At 46.2% G+C, this 19,409-nt stretch overlaps 3 protein-coding genes across 17 annotated transcripts in view; 2 read left to right on the top strand and 1 right to left on the bottom strand.

Moving 5' to 3' along the window:
• LOC102943236 (zinc finger protein 883) overlaps nucleotides 1–19,409 on the bottom strand; it is a 2,438,435-nt gene that overhangs the window by 1,206,613 nt on the left and 1,212,413 nt on the right. For both annotated transcript variants that reach the window (XM_037887462.2, XM_037887464.2), the window contains exons 2-3: nucleotides 9,759–9,841; nucleotides 6,558–6,684 (exon numbers count right to left, since the gene is read on the bottom strand). In XM_037887462.2, the coding sequence (XP_037743390.1) occupies nucleotides 6,558–6,684; nucleotides 9,759–9,782 (151 nt within the window). In that variant the 5' untranslated portion in view covers nucleotides 9,783–9,841. The remainder of the gene's footprint in view (nucleotides 1–6,557; nucleotides 6,685–9,758; nucleotides 9,842–19,409) is intronic.
• LOC114020163 (zinc finger protein 501) overlaps nucleotides 1–19,409 on the top strand; it is a 1,907,800-nt gene that overhangs the window by 709,977 nt on the left and 1,178,414 nt on the right. The gene's annotated exons all lie outside the window — the stretch shown is intronic.
• The window catches only part of LOC119564595 (zinc finger protein 883), a 1,467,279-nt gene that overhangs the window by 1,117,657 nt on the left and 330,213 nt on the right, over nucleotides 1–19,409 (top strand). The gene's annotated exons all lie outside the window — the stretch shown is intronic.

Below are 19,409 nucleotides of genomic sequence, written 5' to 3'. Positions count from 1 at the left end.
ACCTCTGTTAAGTCATGGAAAAAGACCCTGTGGCAACTAACTGCAGCATTGGAGGGCAATATAAAGAATCCCTTCACAACCGAGAAGCTGGTAGGGTGCTCTGTACTGGGAATAGCGCCACTGTTTTCCGGGCCAGCCATGGCATGCGTAGGCCGCTATACTGTAAGGCTGCAAATGGTACTTGAGAAAGTGGCCTTAGAGTTAGAGGACTCGGTTAGTGATTTAGGGTCGGCAGTAAAAACATTAAATAAAGAGGTACAGCAGCTCTGGACGTTTTCCCTCCAAAACAGGCTGGCTTTGGACTATCTCTTGGCATCCCAAGGGGAGTTTGTGCCCTTGTCGGGCCCCGATGTTGTGTATATGTAAATGATAGCAGTTATGAGATCTATGAGAAGGTGGTACAGGCTGAGGCCCATGCCCGAGCCGGAGCACAGGTTGCCTATACTGCCCCTGAGAGCGATTGGTTGCAAACCTTGTTTTCAGGCTGGGGTTTGTCGTCTTGGCTTGGTGGTTTATTTAGCCCGTTATTAAAACTTCTCTTTCCTGTATTGTGTGTATTAATGGTATTATGCTGTGCAGTATCATGTGTCAAGACCCTTTTGCAAAAGTTAATAAGTCATTCTCTTCAGGGCTATCACAAAGTGCTTATGCAAAGTCCTATTGTAAAAAAATAAGTAGCCCAAGTAAAAAAACTCAGAGCTAAGGCTGTTGAGTGTTCTCAAAGAAGGAAGTTGTTGGGGACACTGGGCATGGCCACTTGGTAACTCGAGGGAATGGAAGACCATGAGTGTCAATAAAGCCCCCTTGCACTAGGCCCAAGTGTCCTTGGCCCCCTCGCCTGGAGGCACTCGCAACAGTCATGCTGGGGATTTCGCAACAATATGTTGCAAAGGCAGACTGTCTGAAATTAAACAAGGCCAGACAGGGCAAATATGGCAGAACAATGCTAAACAAAGCAGCTTTATATATGATTTAACAAATGGTACAAAAAAAAAGGAAACTAGCTGGTATCTGGATTGACTGGCTATACGGATACTTAGGGCAGCTTGCTATTGGATAAATATGCTGAAGAAAGGATGTATAAAAGTCTGTGTAACTTCCTGCTCTGGGTTACAGGATTTGAGGTGAATAGCTCCCTGTACCATATTGAAGCTTCAAATAAACTTTTCTGCTTCCCCACCCCGTTGTGATTATTGGGTGACGCACACCGGGCAATGAACCTTGCTGTTGCTTGCCTCAGGCACTCTGTGCTGGCAACAATAGTTTGAGGCTTTGTTCTTAGGCTAAGGCCTTTGGCTAAGCTGCAGGGGCAGCCATAAGCCGGGAAGTGTACGGTCACATTGTCAAATCCCAAACCAGTCACATTGAAATAAGGTGGTATTGGGTTATTAGGAAGATGATCCTGTCCTGATAGTGCCCATCACCACCAGATAAAGAAACAGATCTTAAGATGGTTAAAGAAAACTTAGTTTGATAGCATCCTGTCTGGCAAGAAATCACTTCTCAATCGTTATCACTGTGAAACCCTCATTTCTGTATTGCTTTATCTTTATGTCTTTATGTCCCCCACTTTTCTGTTGTTAATCAATCTGGTTCTCTAATTGTTTCTCTGTGTTGTATAATTAATTTTGCTAGGTGTCAGTTAATTAGGGTAGTGGGATATAATTGGATAGAGAATTATGTTACAGGATGTTAGGATTGGTTAGTTAAATTTCAGTAAAATGATTGGTTAAGGTAAAGCTGAAAATATTACTATATAAACTGGTGTTAAACAGGAAGGGGAAGGGAAATTGGAATCATATTTGTTAAGGGGGGGAACGGAAACAGGGACACAGGCAAGGCTCTGTCAGAGTTGGGAAGAGGGACATGGGGTAAACACTGGGAAATAGACTGTATTAGCATATAGAGATAAATCTGACTGGTGTGAAGGGCTTCGGAATATGCTTGCTTGGAAATGAACCCCAATAAACATTGCATTATCTGCACTTAGGACTTCTGGTCTTTTGCTGCTTGCTGTCTGCATGACAAGGAACAAGGAAGTGGAAGGGTGAAGGGAAAGCCCTCTAACAAAACTGACATGACCTGATAACCAAGAGGTAAGCCTTGAAGGAAGGTTTTAAAACACTTTGGAACAAATCAGGGATTCCCATGAGGACTGATGAGGGGGTGATGGTAAATACTCATTTAGATCCTTTTCTTGTTTTATATCTTTTCCCCATAAGGCACACTGTCATGGATCCATAGGATCTGTGCAATGCCCTGGCTTTTAAACAGTCCTTGGGAGGTGCCCCAAGGGGCCCCACTCTTCCACATAGATAGGCCATGTAGCTTCAACACCTGAGACTGAGCCTCTGGCTTCAACACTCCTATTTCAACCTGAGAGCTCTGCCAGCAGGCCCAGCTCAACTACACTCCTCTTCAGAGACCGTTCCTCATTCATGCTTCAGTGCACCTCAGCAAGTTTTTGCTGTGACACTGGGCAGACTTTTAAAACATAGCAGGGTTTATTAGTCAACTGAAACACAGCACTGGAAAGTCCTTAGATGAGGACAGAGAAGCAAAGAAGACAATATAGCCCATACTGTCCAATGCCCTTGAGCCATGCTGCTGTTGAAAACAATTTGGTTTCCTTTTACTGTGCCATTTGTCTTCGCTCCAGTAGAGCTCCATGTGTCTGTGAGCCCAGTTCTTCCTGCTCCCAAAAACATAACGAGTCCATGTATGCTTCACTCAGCCAAGCGGAGATCCTCCCATGGCCAGGTGACAATTATTCCCTTGTCTCTGTCGGGTATTCCACTGATGTAGTTTGGGCCCAGGCAGTCCTTAATGACCCATTCATATCACCCCATGACAGCTATGTGACAAAACACCTCACGTCTCCTGCTCTTTGTAATCATAGCAATCCCAAACACAGGGGGAAACTGAGGTGTGTATTCGCATCATAGAAGTATCACCAAAATTCCCACCTCTATCACACATACACACACTGCTCACAGCCCTTGGAGAGAAAGCAAAGCACAGGAACTGGACATTAGTCCAGTGAACACAGTGGAGGACAAGCTGCAATCCTCAAACCCTGGTCAAAAAGGAGAGGCATGTGGGTCCCTACCCATACGGAGGGGCTGGCTAGAGGCCTGATACTGGAGAGGGCATTCCTTGAGCAGACCATGGAGGCAGGACAAAGGCTTAGCTACCCCAGAACTGTGACATCGCAAAAGCACATTTTGGGGAATGAGGAAATCTAGTGACTCAGGTGTAATGGGAGGGAGATGTGTAATGTGGAAAAGGTTGGGGAATTAAACACTAAAATTCAGGAGCAACAGCCTCTAATTCTTCTGGAAAAGGAGAATGTAAGAAACAAGAACTGGGCCACGCAACTTCAGGAGGGTCAGGCTCAGAGATCCACAGAGCCTAGAGGGAAGACAGCTGGTGGCTGCTGCAGATGCAGAGAGGAGGACAAGGCTCGCCCCAAACTCTCACTCCTGTTGACCCCGACCTGATTTTATGATCTATGACCCAGTCTCAGGTCTTGTGGGTAATTTTTTACTCGCTAGAGGTAAAATGTCATTATCAGAGTATTGCTTATTAGCTTGGAACATACATGGAGGCGCAAGGAGGTGAACATAAATAAATGGGTTATTAAGCTTACTACAGTTAAGGGCCTGTTATATTAGGTTGAGGCTTTGTGGGAGTAGTTATATTAAAGTCTGGGATTAGGTCTGAATAGACCTAAGGAGAGAATCCCAGGTCAGATACTTTGCACCCTCATTATGAGAGACTAATGAGTAACTAAAAACAGGTGCAATAAGGCACAGGATTCTGAAAGAAGGAAGTCTGAGGCGGGTTTTAGCAATTAGGTTGCTATGCAGTATCTCAGCAGTTGGACTGCATTCATATATTGGAATTATTAATAAATAAGTGATGTAAATCATGAGTATTAATGCTTGATGCTTAATTACGGACTTCCCAGAGGCCACATATGGGATGGGGCAGCTATTGACATTACTGTAATCAGAGTAAAGGAGCAGATATGGTATATAGTTGTACTATTACCATAAGGAAGCAGATAAAATACCTCTCCTAGTTACCATTTTTTCATTAAAAGAAAAGGAGGACTTGTGGCACCTTAGAGACTAACCAATTTATTTGAGCATAAGCTTTCGTGAGCTACAGCTCACTTCATCGGATGCATTCAGTGGAAAATACAGTGGGGAGATTTATAAACACAGAGAACATGAAACAATGGGTGTTACCATCCACACTGTAACGAGAGTGATCACTTAAGGTGAGCTATTACCAGCAGGAGAGCGGCGGGGCTGGGGGGAAAAAACCTTTTGTAGTGATAATCAAGGTGGGCCATTTCCAGCAATTGACAAGAACATCTGAGGAACAGTGTCGGGGGTGAGGGGAATAAACATGGGGAAATAGTTTTACTTTGTGTAATGACCCATCCACTCCCAGTCTCTATTCAAGCCTAAGTTAATTGTATCCAGTTTGCAAATTAATTCCAGTTCAGCAGTCTCTCGTCGGGCTCTGTTTTTGAAGTTTTTTTGTTAAAGAATTGCCACTTTTAGGTCTGTAATCGAGTGACCAAAGAGATTGAAGTGTTCTCCGACTGGTTTTTGAATGTTCTAATTCTTGATGTCTGATTTGTGTCCATTTATTCTTTTACGTAGAGACTGTCCAGTTTTCCCAATGTACATGGCAGAGGGGCATTGCTGGCACATGATGGCATACATCACATTGTGGTAGATGTACAGGTGAACGAGGCTTTGATAGTGTGGCTGATGTGATTAGGCCCTGTGATGGTGTCCCCTGAATAGATATGTGGACACAGTTGGCAACGGGCTTTGTTGCAAGGATAGGTTCCTGGGTTAATGGTTCTGTTGCATGGTGTGTGGTTGCTGGTGAGTATTTGCTTCAGGTTGGGGGGCTGTCTGTAAGCAAGGACTGGCCTGTCTCCCAAGATCTGTGAGAGTGATGGGTCATCCTTCAGGATAGGTTGTAGATCCTTGATGATGGGTTGGAGAGGTTTTAGTTGGGGGCTGAAGGTGATGGCTAGTGGCATTCAGTTATTTTCTTTGTTTGGCCCGTCCTGTAGTAGGTAACTTGTGGGTACTCTTCTGGCTCTGTCAATCTGTTTCTTCACTTCAGCAGGTGGGTATTGTAGTTGTAAGAATGCTTGATAGAGATCTTGTAGGTGTTTGTCTCTGTCTGAGGGGTTGGAGCAAATGCGGTTGTATCGCAGAGCTTGGCTGTAGACAATGGATCGTGTGGTGTGTTCTGGATGAAAGCTGGAGGCATGTCCGGTCCCCAAGACAGTGTAAACTGAATCAGGACCTCCCTTCTCATGGGCTCCCTTGCCCATCAATCTTTGTTTCCAATGGTGCCCATAACCCTCTTTACTGTACTTATCTTAGTCTAATCGTTAGGTGCATTGATCCTTGCCTATGATTTCAATTATAGCTGTCTGTATTAAATCAAGTTCTGGGTCTTTCACCAAATTTCATCTTCTCAACTAACTTTGAGTAGCCAGGTACAAGGGCAAGTTGTACCCCAAATACATAATCGTATAGGTGTAAAAATTGTACAGGCTACACTACCACCCTGTGACATCATCAACAAGGTGCCCATTTGTGCCTGGGTAGCGGCCCTGCTATGGGAGGGAGGAATGCAGCAAGGACTCAGAATCGGAGGCCAGGGTCACTGTGCATAGAGATGCGGAGGTTATATGTGGGAATGGGGTAATGAGTGGACAGGGAGGTCAAGAGTTAAAATAATAATATTTGAGAAAAAATGTATAATGAAGTGAAACTGAACAGAAATAAAAATGGAGTGCAGCCTCTAAAGTAACAAGGCCTGGGTAGGGATTCGGGGTTAAAGGTCTGGGATCCCCCACAGCTCTAGATCCCCAAACCTCTTCTCCTTCCCACTGACCCACCCAGCCCATTTCCTGGGTGCCCTTCTTCCACACTCCACTCCCCTTCTTCCCATTACTCTCAGCCGTCACCATCTCCCTGCACCTCGGGACCTTCTTGTGTTCCCTCCTCAACTCTCACTAAATCATCCCTCCCTGCTGCTTCTTAGGTCTTATCCTGCACACACTCTCCCCATGTCCTGGCACCCCAGAATTATCTACTCCCTGTTTCTCCTCCCCTCCTACAGCTCTGTTTTCCCTTCACCCGTGGGGTCCTGAATGGCTGTCACACAAGCCATACATGAGTCATACACCTATTTACTGAATTTAGAATTCTACAGGTGGCATATTTTCCTCTTAAAATGAGGAAAAGGCATGAAAGCTTTAGTTATTAATATAGTTATTAATGTATCCAATATGGATACATTAAATGCAATTTCAAAATGACTGATGGCACCAAAAGGGCACATGTCCAAAAATTATTCTACTCGGTGGGAGATAAGGCAAAAAAAAAAAAGGGGGCGGGGGGGCAAGGAAACTTGTCAAAATTTGTATGAAGAATAAAAGTATAAAGTAGTTACTACTCAGGTTCTTTACACACCCCACAGCTTCTAATAATCAAGTGGACCGGACTCCTTACTCAGCAAGACCACCGTCTCGTAGTTCTCCCGCATGACATCTCTGTAGAGGGCTCTCTGAGCGGGGTCCAGCAGAGCCCATTCCCCCTTGGTGAAATACACAGCCACTTCCTCGAAAGTCACCGGCCCCTGAAAGAGCAAGAGTCCAACACTCAGGACCTGCTGCCCCAGTCATAACCCCACTATTCACAGAACAGCAGCACCAAGTAAATGGAAGCTCTGGGAGGCACATGTTAACAGAGTCCCACCCACACCTTGCTTAGAGCAGCCAGAAGGCATCAGAGGGTAGAAAGAGAGAAACTTTGTGTCTCCCAGATGACAGATGGAGGCAGGGTCTTCACACGTATCACATACCTACAAGCCAGAGCTTGATATAGGAGATGGGGCTGTCTCTGGACCCTGCTGGTGGCTCCCTGGTAGGTATCACAACACTCTCCAAATAAAATATATGGAAGGAAGGGGAAGTCAATAGGAAATAATATAAGTGAGAAGGTCAGAATTATAGAAAATTGGTAAGGGATGCTATCAGAAATCAACAACCAATCAAGGAAAATAAGAAGGAAGTATATAAAGCACAAAATGAATCCTAACAATGGTAGTGGTAAATTACTAGACGGAAATGGCAGAATTATCAAAAATAATGCAGAAGAGGTAAAAGTGTTCAATAAATATTTATCTCCTGGATTTGGGGACAAATAGATGATGTACTCATATCATAAGATGTTGACGAAGACACTCTTTCCATTCCAATAACAACTCACGAGGACGTTAAACAGCAGCTATTAAAATTAGACATGTTTAAATCAGCAAGTCCAGATAACTTCTATCCAGGAGTTTTAAAAGACCTGGTGGAGGAGCGTGGTGTTGATTTTAATTAGGACTTGGTACACTGGGGAAATTCCAGAAGACTGGAATAAAGCTAATGCTGTGCCAATATTTTAAAAGTGTAAAAGAGATGACCCAGCTAATTACAAGAGTGTCAGTCTAACATCGATACTGACCAAGATGATGGAGCAGCCGATACTGGATTTCATTAATAAAGAATTAAAAGAGGGTAGTATAATTAGTACCCGTTAACAATGGTTTAGAGAAAATAGATCCTATCAAACTAACTGGATATCCTTACTGGATGAGATCAAAAGTTTGGTTGGAACTAAATTATTGACGTAATATACCTAGACTTCTGTAAGGCGTATGACTTGGTTCAGCACAATATTTTGACTAAAAAACTAGAATAATACAAAATAAACACGGCATACATTAAATAGATTAAAAACTGTGATTGTAAATGGGGAACCATGGTCGAGTGGATTTATTTCTAGCAGGTTCCCGCAAGGATTCGGTCTTGTGCTATTTAACATTCTTATCAATGTCCTAGAAGAGAAGATAAAATCGTCACTGAAAAGTTTGCAGTTGCCACAAAGATTGGGGGTGGTGGTGACTAATGAAGTGTCAGTAGATTCAGGCTCCAGCACAGGGAGTCTGGGAAGTTTTCCCAGCCTTGGCTGGAGGGTTATTTCCTGTTCCACAAAGAGGGGAAGTTCCATTCCCAACTCCTGTGCCTTGAAATTAGGCCCTACCTGACACTACACTTCATATTCAGCATAGTGGTATGATTAGAATATGATTAGGACATAATTATAATGCATTTTCTGCAAGATACGTCATGTGCAGTATCATTGGAAAAGTTCTGATTTGCTGAATATGATTATCCTATTTGTGTGCATGGATCATGTCTGTATCTGAAGTTATGGATATTGACTATGTATCTGTATTTCAAATGTGCTTACTCTGGGTAACACCCACAACTACCGGTTTCAGAGTAGCAGCCGTGTTAGTCTGTATTCGCAAAAAGAAAAGGAGTACTTGTGGCACCTTAGAAACTAACCAATTTATTTGAGCATGAGCTTTCGTGAGCATCCGATGAAGTGAGCTGTAGCTCACGAAAGCTTATGCTCGAATAAATCTGTTAGTCTCTAAGGTGCCACAAGTACTCCTTTTCTTTTTACCCACATCTAGCCTTTCAGGTACAACAATGAAGAAGCCAGACAGCGCTGATGGCCCATCAACAAAGACAATGGACCATGGAAGAGCTTAGCCTTCCTGTGAATGTTTCAGCCAGCCTATGTGTCATGGCTACTATGACTCATCAGGGAATGCTAGGGCATGTGACCAGACCACATGACACTGACCTCCATTTTGATACCTGTATTTTTCCACAAACTGGACTGGGAACTGAGTTTGGAACAAAGGGGTCCCACCATATGGAAAAGCTACATAAGGTGGGGTGTGACATCATCTCTTGGCCCCATTCCCCACACAAGAGAAATCCTGGAAACACCTGAGGAACAAAGACTGAACTGGGGGAAGTGCTGGTGCCAGGGCAAAGGGATTTCTAGCTTGTGTATGGAAACTTGGTGGACTGCTTGTATCATCAGCTAGCGTGAGAAATTGCTAATTGAAATTCTGTCCATTTAGTATGTTAGGCTTAGTTTGAGTTTTTGGTTATTTGCTAAGTAATCTGCTTTGATCTGTTTGCTACCACTTATAATCACTTAAAATCTATCTTTCTGTAGTTAATAAACTTGTTTTATGCTTTATCTTAAACAGTGTATTTTCAGTGAAGTGTCTGGGGAAATTCTCAGCTTGGTTAACACAAGCTTGTTGTGCGTATCTTTCCCATATCAAGGGGAAGGCGAACTATATTTATGAGCTTACATTATACAGATCCCTGTGCACTATAAGATGGTATAATTCTGGATTTATACTACAGCAGATGTGCAAGGATGGGGAGCTGGGAAATTGGTTGTTGTCCTCTATCTGTCCTTGAGTGGCTTAGGTAAAGCACTCAGGTAACTTAGTTGGGTGTATGGCACCACCTGCTGTCATGTTGGATGATAACAGGGCCTGGAGAGGCTGGCTGAATCGCCAGCAAAGCAGTGTGAGAAGGGCCAGACCAGCTTGAGGGTTAGAGGGCACAACGGTTCCCAGGACCCCGCCCCAGACTGCACCCCGGGGGTGACAACCCATCACACCCTAGATTACACAAGCCTCAGCAGGTTTGTCACATCCTGTCCCCTCCCTTTCTCCACCATAGATATTTCCTGCCTAACACCACCTCTAGCAGCTCCCACCCTCCTATGCATTTACTGCTCCTCTCCTTCCAAGCAGAGCCCATCACCATCTCCCTGATAATCCCTTACCTGAGTCAGCTCCATTGCAGCCATTTCCTTCCCCCTGGGAGGACAGGATGATCTGGAGCAAAATGTGGATGTTATTCTGTAGCCTGCCAGGGCGAGAAGGGCAATGTGAGAGAATTCAGACGGAGCTTTTGTCCTTTCCACAAGCCAATTCCCCCCAGGATTTTTCCCTGCTAATGGACATCCTAGGTTCCACCACACTGTGAAGCACAGAGTGACCTTATTCCAGTACAGGCCTAGCCCCCTCCCACCAGGGTGGAACCTTCTAAGACATGGTGAAACCCTCCCAGTAACAGAGTCTCTGTTACACTTATCAAGTTTGCGGACGATACCAAGATGGGAGGATTGCAAGAGATTTGGAGGGTAGGATTCAAATTCAAAATGATTTGGACAAGCTGGAGAAATGGTCTGAAGTAAACAGGATGAATTCAATAAGGACAAATATAAAGTAATCCACCTGGGAAGGAACAATCAGTTGCACACATACAAAATGGGAAATGACTGCCTAGGAAGGAGTACTGCGGAAAGGGATGGGGGGGGCAGAGTGGATTACAAGGTAAATATGAGTCAACAGTGTAACACTGTTGCAAAAAAAGCAAACATAATTCTGGGATGTATTAGCAGGAGTATTATAAGCAAGACACGAGAAGTAATTCTTCTGCTCTACTCCGTGCTGATTAGGTCTCAACTGGAGTATTGTGTCCAGATCTGGGCGCCACAATTCAGGAAAGATGTGGAGAAAGTCCAAAGAAGAGCAACAGAAATGATTAAAGGCCTTGAAAATATGACCTATGAGGGAAGATTGAAAAAGTTGGGTTTGTTTAGTCTGGAGAAGAGAAGACTGAGAGGGGACATGATCACAGTTTTCCAGTACATAAAAGGTTGCTACAAAGAGGAGAGAGAAAAATTGTTCTTCTTACACTCTGAGGACAGGACAAGCAGCAATGGGCTTAAATTGCTGCAAGCGTGCTTTAGGTTGGAGATTAGGAAAAACTTCCTAACTAGCACTGGAATAAAGTGCCTAGGGAGGCTGTGGAATCTCCATCATTGGGGATTTTTAAGAACAGGCTGAACAAACACCTGTCAGGGATGGTCTGGATAATACTTAGTCCTGCCTTGAGTGCAGGGGACTGGACAAGATGACCTCTCAAGGTCCCTTCCAGTTCTATGATTCTATAAACAAAAGGCCAGAGAAGAGCAGAATCAAAGAGGTCACTATGTGGGATTCTCCCTGTCATTGTCCCCGAGGACAATGTCCCCAAGGCAGCTGTCTCAGGTTTAAAAAGTTGTTTGATGCTCCAGCCTTTATACAGTCTCTCCTGGGAGTGCCCACTTTCATGGGCTGGGCCTAGTTTTAGCTTATGGCAAGCGTGACCCTGGGGGCTCTGAGACTGGGCCTTCTTGCCTCAGCACTCCTTGTTTCTTTCTGTGGCTCCCCAGTGAGACCAAATGAGTAGATACTCCTGATAGAGACTGTGAACATAAGAACAGCCCACTGTGTCAGACCAATGGTCCATCTGGCTCAGTGGCCAATGCCAGGTGCTTCTAGCAAACAGGGGGCTAGGGACACCATCCCTGTCCATCCTGCCTGTGACACTGGCAGATGGGGTGTTAGCTCTTGCAAAAGCCCCCATGTCTTAATTGAATATGGACAAACGCAGAGCTGGAATCAGTTTGGCTCACCTGTGTTAGTATTGTTAGAACAGGTATGAGAATGATAAGAACGTGTTTAGTGTTTAGACGTTAACATTGAACGTGAACATTGCTGTGATTCGTGGTGAAAGTCAGTGGTTCTCACCAGGAGTCTGCGGTTCCCTGGGGGGCCGCTAGCAGCTTTCAGGGGGCGGCCAAGCAAGGCCAGCATTATGAAGTGAGCTGTAGCTCACGAAAGCTTATGCTCAAACAAATTGGTTAGTCTCTAAGGTGCCACAAGTACTCCTTTTCTTTTTGCGAATACAGACTAACACGGCTGTTACTCTGAAACCTGCCATTAGATTCACTGAGGCCCAGGGCAGAAAGCTGAAGTCCCAGCGCATGGGGCTGAAGTCCAGGGCCCTGAGCCCCAGCCCCCGGGGCTGAAGCCAAAGCCTAAGCAATGTAGCTTTGTGGGGGCCCCTGTGGCAGCCTAACGTCAGCCCTGGCTTTTATATGCAGAAAACCAGTTATTGTGGAGTTTTTATAGCATGTTGGGGGGGCCTCAGAAAGAAAAAGGTTGAAAACTCCTGGTGTAAGGGACCATCTGTCACAAAGGTGAGCTCACCTGCGTGGTGAGATCTATGGGATGACCTAAGGGAATACTCTGTGATTCCATGTTCATGCTGTTACAGTGCATGAAGCGTTTACACTTCATATTTGGTTGGTGAAATCTACATATCGACCTCACAACCAATCTGGGGTTTGTGCCTTGCTTCTTACCAGTCTGCCTGAGGCTGGTGCTCATGCTCTCGAGTCACTGAAGACAGCGTTACAGAGACTTATGGGCGCAACGCCACCTGCAGCGATTGGCAGGAATGCAGAGCAGACTTTACGGTGACACAGTGTGGGCCAAATGGTCTGTGGCGGGGGGACCAACCTGAGCCTGAGAAGGAGCCAGAATTTACCAATGTACATTGCCAAAGAGCCACAGGAATACGTCATTAGCTCCCCACCTGCTCCCAGCGCCTCCCACCCACCAGCCACCCTTCCCTGCCCATCAGCTGTGTCGTGGCACATAGGAGGCTCTGGGGGGAGGGGGAGGAGCAAGGGCATGGCAGGCTCCAGGGAGCGGGGGGGAAGGGCTGGAGTGGGGGCAGGGCCCGTGGCAGAGCCAGGGGTTCAGCAGCGAGCTCCCCCTGGCACATTGGAAAGTTGGTGCCTGTAGCTCTCGCTCCGGAGTCGGTGTCTAGACAGGGAGCCGCAGATTAACTTCTGAAGAGCCGCATGGGGCTCCGGAGCCCCAGGTTGGCCACCCCTGGTCTACGGGCTCATCCAAGCTCCAGTTCTCCTCCAGTGCACATCAACATCCCAGTAACCTTCAAGGAGGGTCAAGGCTGACACTCCCTCAGTGATGATGGATCTCCAGCATAGCATCACCCGCACCCCATGACCCGTCTTATCTCCTGAGACAGAGGTGAGTGACAGAGGGTGCACAACAGATCCTGGGGGGGTAGGGAAAGGGATAACAACACACACCTTCTGGGGGTCACCCCTCAGGAGATGAAGGTGACAGGCATTGTGGTGGCAGTAAAGGGGGAGGGGAGGGAGTGGGAGAAGCACCCTCAAGGGCAATGCTGCCAGTGGGTCGCCCCACCACATCAGGCATGGGGCTGATAGGGGGCCATTCCCTGGGCCAGGGTGCCTCTGAAGGGCTATATAAAACCCACGCTGGCACAGAAGGGGTTAAACTGCTACTGTAGTCTAGACTGGCCCAGCTCCTCCACTCCTGCAAACCATGTCAGGACTGGAGCAGGAGTTAACAGGAGAGACCTACTCTACTCAGAGGGGAGCAACCCTGGGAAGGGAACCATTTGTGAAGCATCTCCAGCCCCAAGGTGAGGGCTGGCAGTATTCGGGGCTCTGGCCTTCACTGAGGGAGGGTGGAGATACCCGGAGCTCAAAGGGGGAGCAGGCTGAAACTTGTGCTGGAGACCCAGTAAACTCTGAAGGGGACTGAGAGGCTCCAAGCGCCCCCAGAAGTAAAAGGGGCCCATAGCCTGAGGGGATCTGTCCAAAGTTCCCACCTCCATTTCTTTTCTTTCGTTCCTTTATTCACCCTTGTTTGCTGACAGCTGGCTCTTTTGCTATTTCATCTGGTACCCCGAGAGAGGAAGAAAGTGCCCCAAGGCCTCAGCCAGAGGGTTGAGCCCTGACGCACTCCTGGCTTAGAGGTTCTCTGCCAGTCAGGAAGGGGTAGCAGCGAGGGAAGACTGGTAGCTGAGAGTTGGAAGGGTGAAGAGGTTTGGGTGTATGGTGCAGGTAGAAGCAGCTGGACTGGGCAGTCTCCATGGGGGACACTTGCTCCTCCTGTGCCCCTTCCGCACCCTCTTGCGCGTAGAGAATGACCACCCTCTCCCCACCCCCAGAGGGAGCCGTGTCTCAGGACTCTCCCAAGTTGCACCCACTAACTCTCTTCCCATTTGGGGTATCGCTCGGGGCAACAATTTCCCACCAAGATGAACCTGGCTGGCTGTTCTGGTGCCACAGGGGCCTCTGGTGGGTTAAAGGCAGAACTACAGCACTTCTCGGGGCAGAACGTATCTTCTTCATGCAAAAGAAAAAAAAAATTCTGCGCTGGACACGAATTCTGCGCGTACGCAGTGCTGCAGAATTCCCACATGAGTAACTCACACCCTGCACAAACATAGCCTGCTCACTCCCATCTCTTCTCCCTGTGTCTCTGAGTCCCAGAGCTGCTGCTGTCATTAATGCACACAGGCTTTCACTCCCGTTAGTGCTGGAAAGACCCAATCCAGTGACAGGACTGAACCCTTATTTTCCCATCACATGGGACAGTCTCAGCTGAGGGGGAGGAGAGAGAGGGAGGGGGTACAATGGGAAAAGAGTTGTTGTAGCCATGTAGGTCCCAGGATATCAAAGAGAGGTATTTTTAATTGGTCCTAAAAAATTACCTCACCCACCTTGTCTCTCCATGAGATCTGAAAGTGGCAGAAGGAGAAAAACAGGAAGACAGAGCTCAGGACTCTAAACCAAACATTTTCAAGCCCCTGGAAGAAATTAAATTTCCCTTCTGCCCCTGGGTATGCTTGTGTCCTGTATGAGGAACCACCCCACTCCTCTCACAGCAGCAAGGGGAGACTGCAGCCAGCCCAGATGGTCCTTCCTCATCCTGGAATGTGTGTTGTGAGGAAGTTTGTGTGTGGTGGGTGCACAGGCTGGGTCCTCAAACTGCTAGATCCTTCTACAGTCTGGAAAGCCAGGTCAACTCCAGCACAGCAGGGCTGTCGGCAGGGGTAGCAGTTGTGGGGCTGGGCCTCTGCTCCGTCTAGGTCCCATGGCAGATGGCTCTGGCAGCATCAAGTGGGTCCATCACTACAGGGGAAGGTTGGGGTAGTGTCCGAGATCGGGGTGAGGACTGTAGAGGGGGTCCATGCCTAGGAATGGGGGATGGAATTCACCTCCCCACCCCGCTGCACAGCCCAGCAACCAGGGATTTATCCAGTGAAATGAATGACACTGAGCCAGCCACTGAAAGATCCTTGTGCCTTAGGTTCCACACCGGCCAAAGCAGTTTACTAGCACTCCCTCCCCAGACTGCCGGGGACAGCCAGGGATAATTAGTGGGTTATGGGAATAGTAAAATGACAATTCATTAAGAACTAGGATATGAGTGCGTGTTATTAAATCCCCAGACACCCACCAATCCCCGCACTTCTTCCAATGAGCTGTAAATAGCTAAGAGATTCTGCTACTGATCCTGCACTGAGTTTCTGCCCCTCCCCACTTTCTAGAGCAGCACTTTTACGAACAGGCCAGGGAAACACGTAAATACTTTGAACCAAATTCCAGAAGCCGCTGAGCATGGAGAAGTCGGTATAACCTAATCTGGAACTTTATATAGTCAAATGCCTTATTCGTAGCCCTATGGCGATTGCTGAATGTCAGTACAGGGCAGAATTAAGCTTGGGTGCCTTAGGTGTGAATTTCCATCCCCTAGCATATTCTGATTGCTGTTAAGTGGGTTTGGCAAAATTCAGTTTATTTCTTTTTTCAATTTCAACAGATGATGTCAATATTTATTTTAAGTCCTTTTTTTAATGTTTACAATTTCATTGTTCAGAGCGGTGGGAAGTTATGGGGATGGTCAGACAATTATTTAATTACAGTAAGTGTTGAGATTCCAAAAGCCAAATCATAACACTGTTCAAAACAAATGGTCAATGTCACATGCAAAATATGCAGTGTAAATATCCTTATATCAAACTTGACGCTCGCCAGAGGCATTTCTGTATTTTACCTATATAAATATACTTTCATCTCTGTGTGTACGGTGAAATCAACATTTACTGCAATTTATTCATAAAAATCCAATCCTTTCAAGCATAATTTTAAGTAATGAAGTAGTTGAATTCTTTCACTTCCTGGACTGTAAAGCTTGCTTTGAGGATAATTACACCCTCCCTGTGATGTATTTGACTCTCAGTACCATAACCCCATCGTGATGTAGCTCCTGTCAGGGAGCTCGGCTGAGGCCAGGGGCATTATGATCAGAAGGTGACACTCTGACCCACGAGCAGAGACACATGGGGGAGGGTGGAGGATGAGGTAACATGGAGGCCAGCAGGGTTGAACATGGCCCTACAGAGCGTGGGGAGCAAACTCCCTCTCAGCCTCTTCTCTCCCCCACCTCCCAGAGTCAGTAACTCTGATAAATTGTTCCCTGAAATCTAAATAGCCCCAGTATGTGAGACAGTGATTAACGCACGCACATGCCTTAGGGGCTGTAAGTCAGTAACTGTCAGTAACTCAGCGCCAGGCCCCTGCCTTGATGAGGAGGAAGAAGAACTGCAGTAGAAACGGGTTAGGCTGGGAGAGGGCACAGCTGACGTGGGACTGGGAGCTGAGTTGACCAAGAGGCCAGAACTCATGCGGGTTTGGACAAGAAGTCAAGAGGACTGGGTAGAGGCACTTCTGTGTAATTTCCCCCTGTTTACCATCTTGCCATGTATTTAATTTAGAAACTTTTCATTCACATTTAAACACATTGGAACTAAGCTTTGTTGATGCATTTTCATTTACAGTGATACAGTTTTAATTAGGTGCTTAATCAGATGCTTATGAACACCAGAGATTCTCAAACTGGGGGTCGGGAAGTTATTACATGGGGGTGGGGGAGTCGCAAGCTGTCAACCTCCACCCCAAACCTCACCTGGCCTCCAGCATTTATAATGGTGTCAAATATATAAAGAAGCGTTTTTAATTTATGTAGGGGGGTCGCCCTCTGAGGCTTGCTGTGTGAAAGGGGTCACCAGTACGAGTTTGAGAACCACTCAGACACAAAGCTGTCAATAATTGGTGTGCTTTCATTAATGAACTTCAGAGTAACAGCCGTGTTAGTCTGTATTCGCAAAAAAAGAAAAAAAAAAAAAGAGTACTTGTGGCACCTTAGAGACTAACCAATTTATTTGAGTATAAGCTTTCGTGAGCTACAGCTCAGTTCATCGGATGCATACTGTGGAAAATACAGAAGATGTTTTTATACACACAGACCATGAAAAAATGGGTGTTTATCACCACAAAAGGTTTTCTCTCCCCCCACCTCACTCTCCTGCTGGTAATAGCTTATCTAAAGTGATCACTCTCCTTACAATGTGTATGATAATAAAGGTGGGCCATTTCCAGCACAAATCCAGGGTTTAACAAGAACGTCTGAGGAACGGTGGGAGGGGGGGGTGGGGGGAGGGGAGGGGAGGAGGAATAAACAAAGGGAAATAGGTTACTTTTTATAATGACTCAACCATTCCCAGTCTCTATTCAAGCCTAAGTGAATTGTATCCAATTTGCAAACAAATTCCAATTCAGCAGTCTCTCGTTGGAGTCTGTTTTCGAAGTTTTTTTGTTGAAGGATAGTCACTTTGAGATCAGAAATCAAGTGACCAGAGAGATTGAAGTGTTCTCCAACTGGTTTTTGGATGTTCTAATTCTTGACATCTGATTTGTGTCCATTTATTCGTTTACATAGAGACTGTCCAGTTTGCCCAATGTACATGGCAGAGGGGCATTGCTGGCACATGATGGCATATATCACATTGGTGGATGTGCAGGTGAACGAGCCTTTGATAGTGTGGCTGATGTTATTAGGCCCTGTGATGGTGTCCCCTGACTAGATATGTGGGCACAGTTGGCAATGTCCCAAATACAAAATCCCAGATACACCTCCAACACCGCATCCCTTCCCCCTCCTCCACACTATCTATCACCCCTTCCCCCATCTCCATATGGCCATTCTCAGCCTATTGCGAACAGCTCCTTCCAGCCTTCAGCACTATAAATAAAGAAAACATGGTGTTACAAAAACATAGCTCCTGCCAGAGAAACCTGATCTCCTTCTGTGAGAAGGTAACTAATTTTTTGGACAAAGGAAATGCAGTAGCTCTCATCTACCTGGATGTCAGGAATTTCCACAGGGGAAACTATTTGTTAAACTAGAGAAGATGGGGATTAATACAAGAACTGAAAGGTCGATAAGGAATTGGTTACAGGGGAGACTACAAGGGATCATACTGAATGGTGAGTTGTCAGGCTGGAGGGAGGTTACTAGTGGAGTTCCTCAGAGATCAGTCTTGGGACCAATCTTATTCAACATTTTTATTAGTGACCTTGGCACAAAAAGTGGGAGTGTGACACAAAGCTGGGAGGGATTGCCAATATGGAGGAGGACAGGAATATCTGCATGACCTTGAAAGCTGGAGTAATAGAAATGGGATGAAAATTAATAGTGCAATAATTTTTGCAATAAGTACTGTAATACAAGGCACCAACGAGACCTCATCTGGAATACTGTGAGCAATGCTGCTCATCCATGTTTTAGAAGAATGAACTCAAAGTGGAACAGATGCAGAGAACGGCTACTAGGATGATCCGAGGAATGGAAAATCTGCCTTATGAGAGGAGACTCAAAGATCTTGGCTTCTTTAGCCTAACCAAAAGAAGGCTATGGGGAGATATGATTGTTCTCTATAAATACATCAGAAGGATAAATACCAGGGAAGGAGAGGAGTTATTTAGGTTAAGCACCAATTTTGGCACTAGAACAAATCGATATTGGCCATCAATAAGTTTTGGCTTGAAATTAGGCGAAGGTTTCTAACCATCAGAGTGAAGTTTTGGAACAGCCTCCCAAGGGAAGCAGTGGGGGCAAAAAGCCTACCTGGCTTCAAGACTGAGCTCGATAACTTTCTGGAGGGATTGGTAGGATGGGACTGCCTACAATGGCAGGTAGCCGATCTGCAACTGCTAACAGCAAATATCTCCAACAGCCGGTGATGGGACACTAGATGGGGAGCGCTCTGAGTTACTACAGAGAATTCTTTCCCAGGTGTCTGGCTGCTGGGTCTTGCCCACATGTTCAGGGTCTAACTGATTGCCATATTTGGGGATGGGAAGGAATTTTGCCCAGACTCAGACTGGCAGAGACCCTGGGGTTGGGGGTTTTTTTTATGCCTTCCTCTGCAGCATGGGGCACGGCATGGGTCATTTGCAGGTTTAAACTAGTGTAAATGGTGGATTTTTTTGTAACTTGAAGCCAAGTTACAAAATAATGATTTGAGGACTTCATTAACTCAGCCCGAGGTTAGGGGTCTATTACAGGAGTGGGGGAGTGAGGTTCTGTGGCTTGCGATGTGCAAGACATCAGACTGGATGATCATGATTGGTCCCTTCTGGCCTTAAAGTCTGTGAGTCTATAAACTATGCTTTGCGTTGCAGAGACAGTGATGGAGATCAGGGCCCCATCGAGCTGCGCATGGCAGAGAACCTGATTGAGATCAGCACTCCCATTGTCCTGGGCACTACACATACAGAGAGGGATAGTCCTTGCACCAAAGAGATCATAATCCAAGCAGACAATAGGTAGGAGGAAGACAGAGAGGGGCTGTGACTTCCCCAAGGTCAACAAGCAGGTCAGTGACAGAGCCAGGAACAGACCCCAGTAACTCT

The sequence above is a fragment of the Chelonia mydas genome, chromosome 28 (genome assembly GCF_015237465.2).
Source record: "Chelonia mydas isolate rCheMyd1 chromosome 28, rCheMyd1.pri.v2, whole genome shotgun sequence".
Taxonomy (NCBI): Eukaryota; Metazoa; Chordata; order Testudines; family Cheloniidae; genus Chelonia; species Chelonia mydas.
The sequence above is the reverse complement of the archived record's forward strand: the minus strand, read 5'-3'. Positions and strand labels throughout refer to the sequence as shown.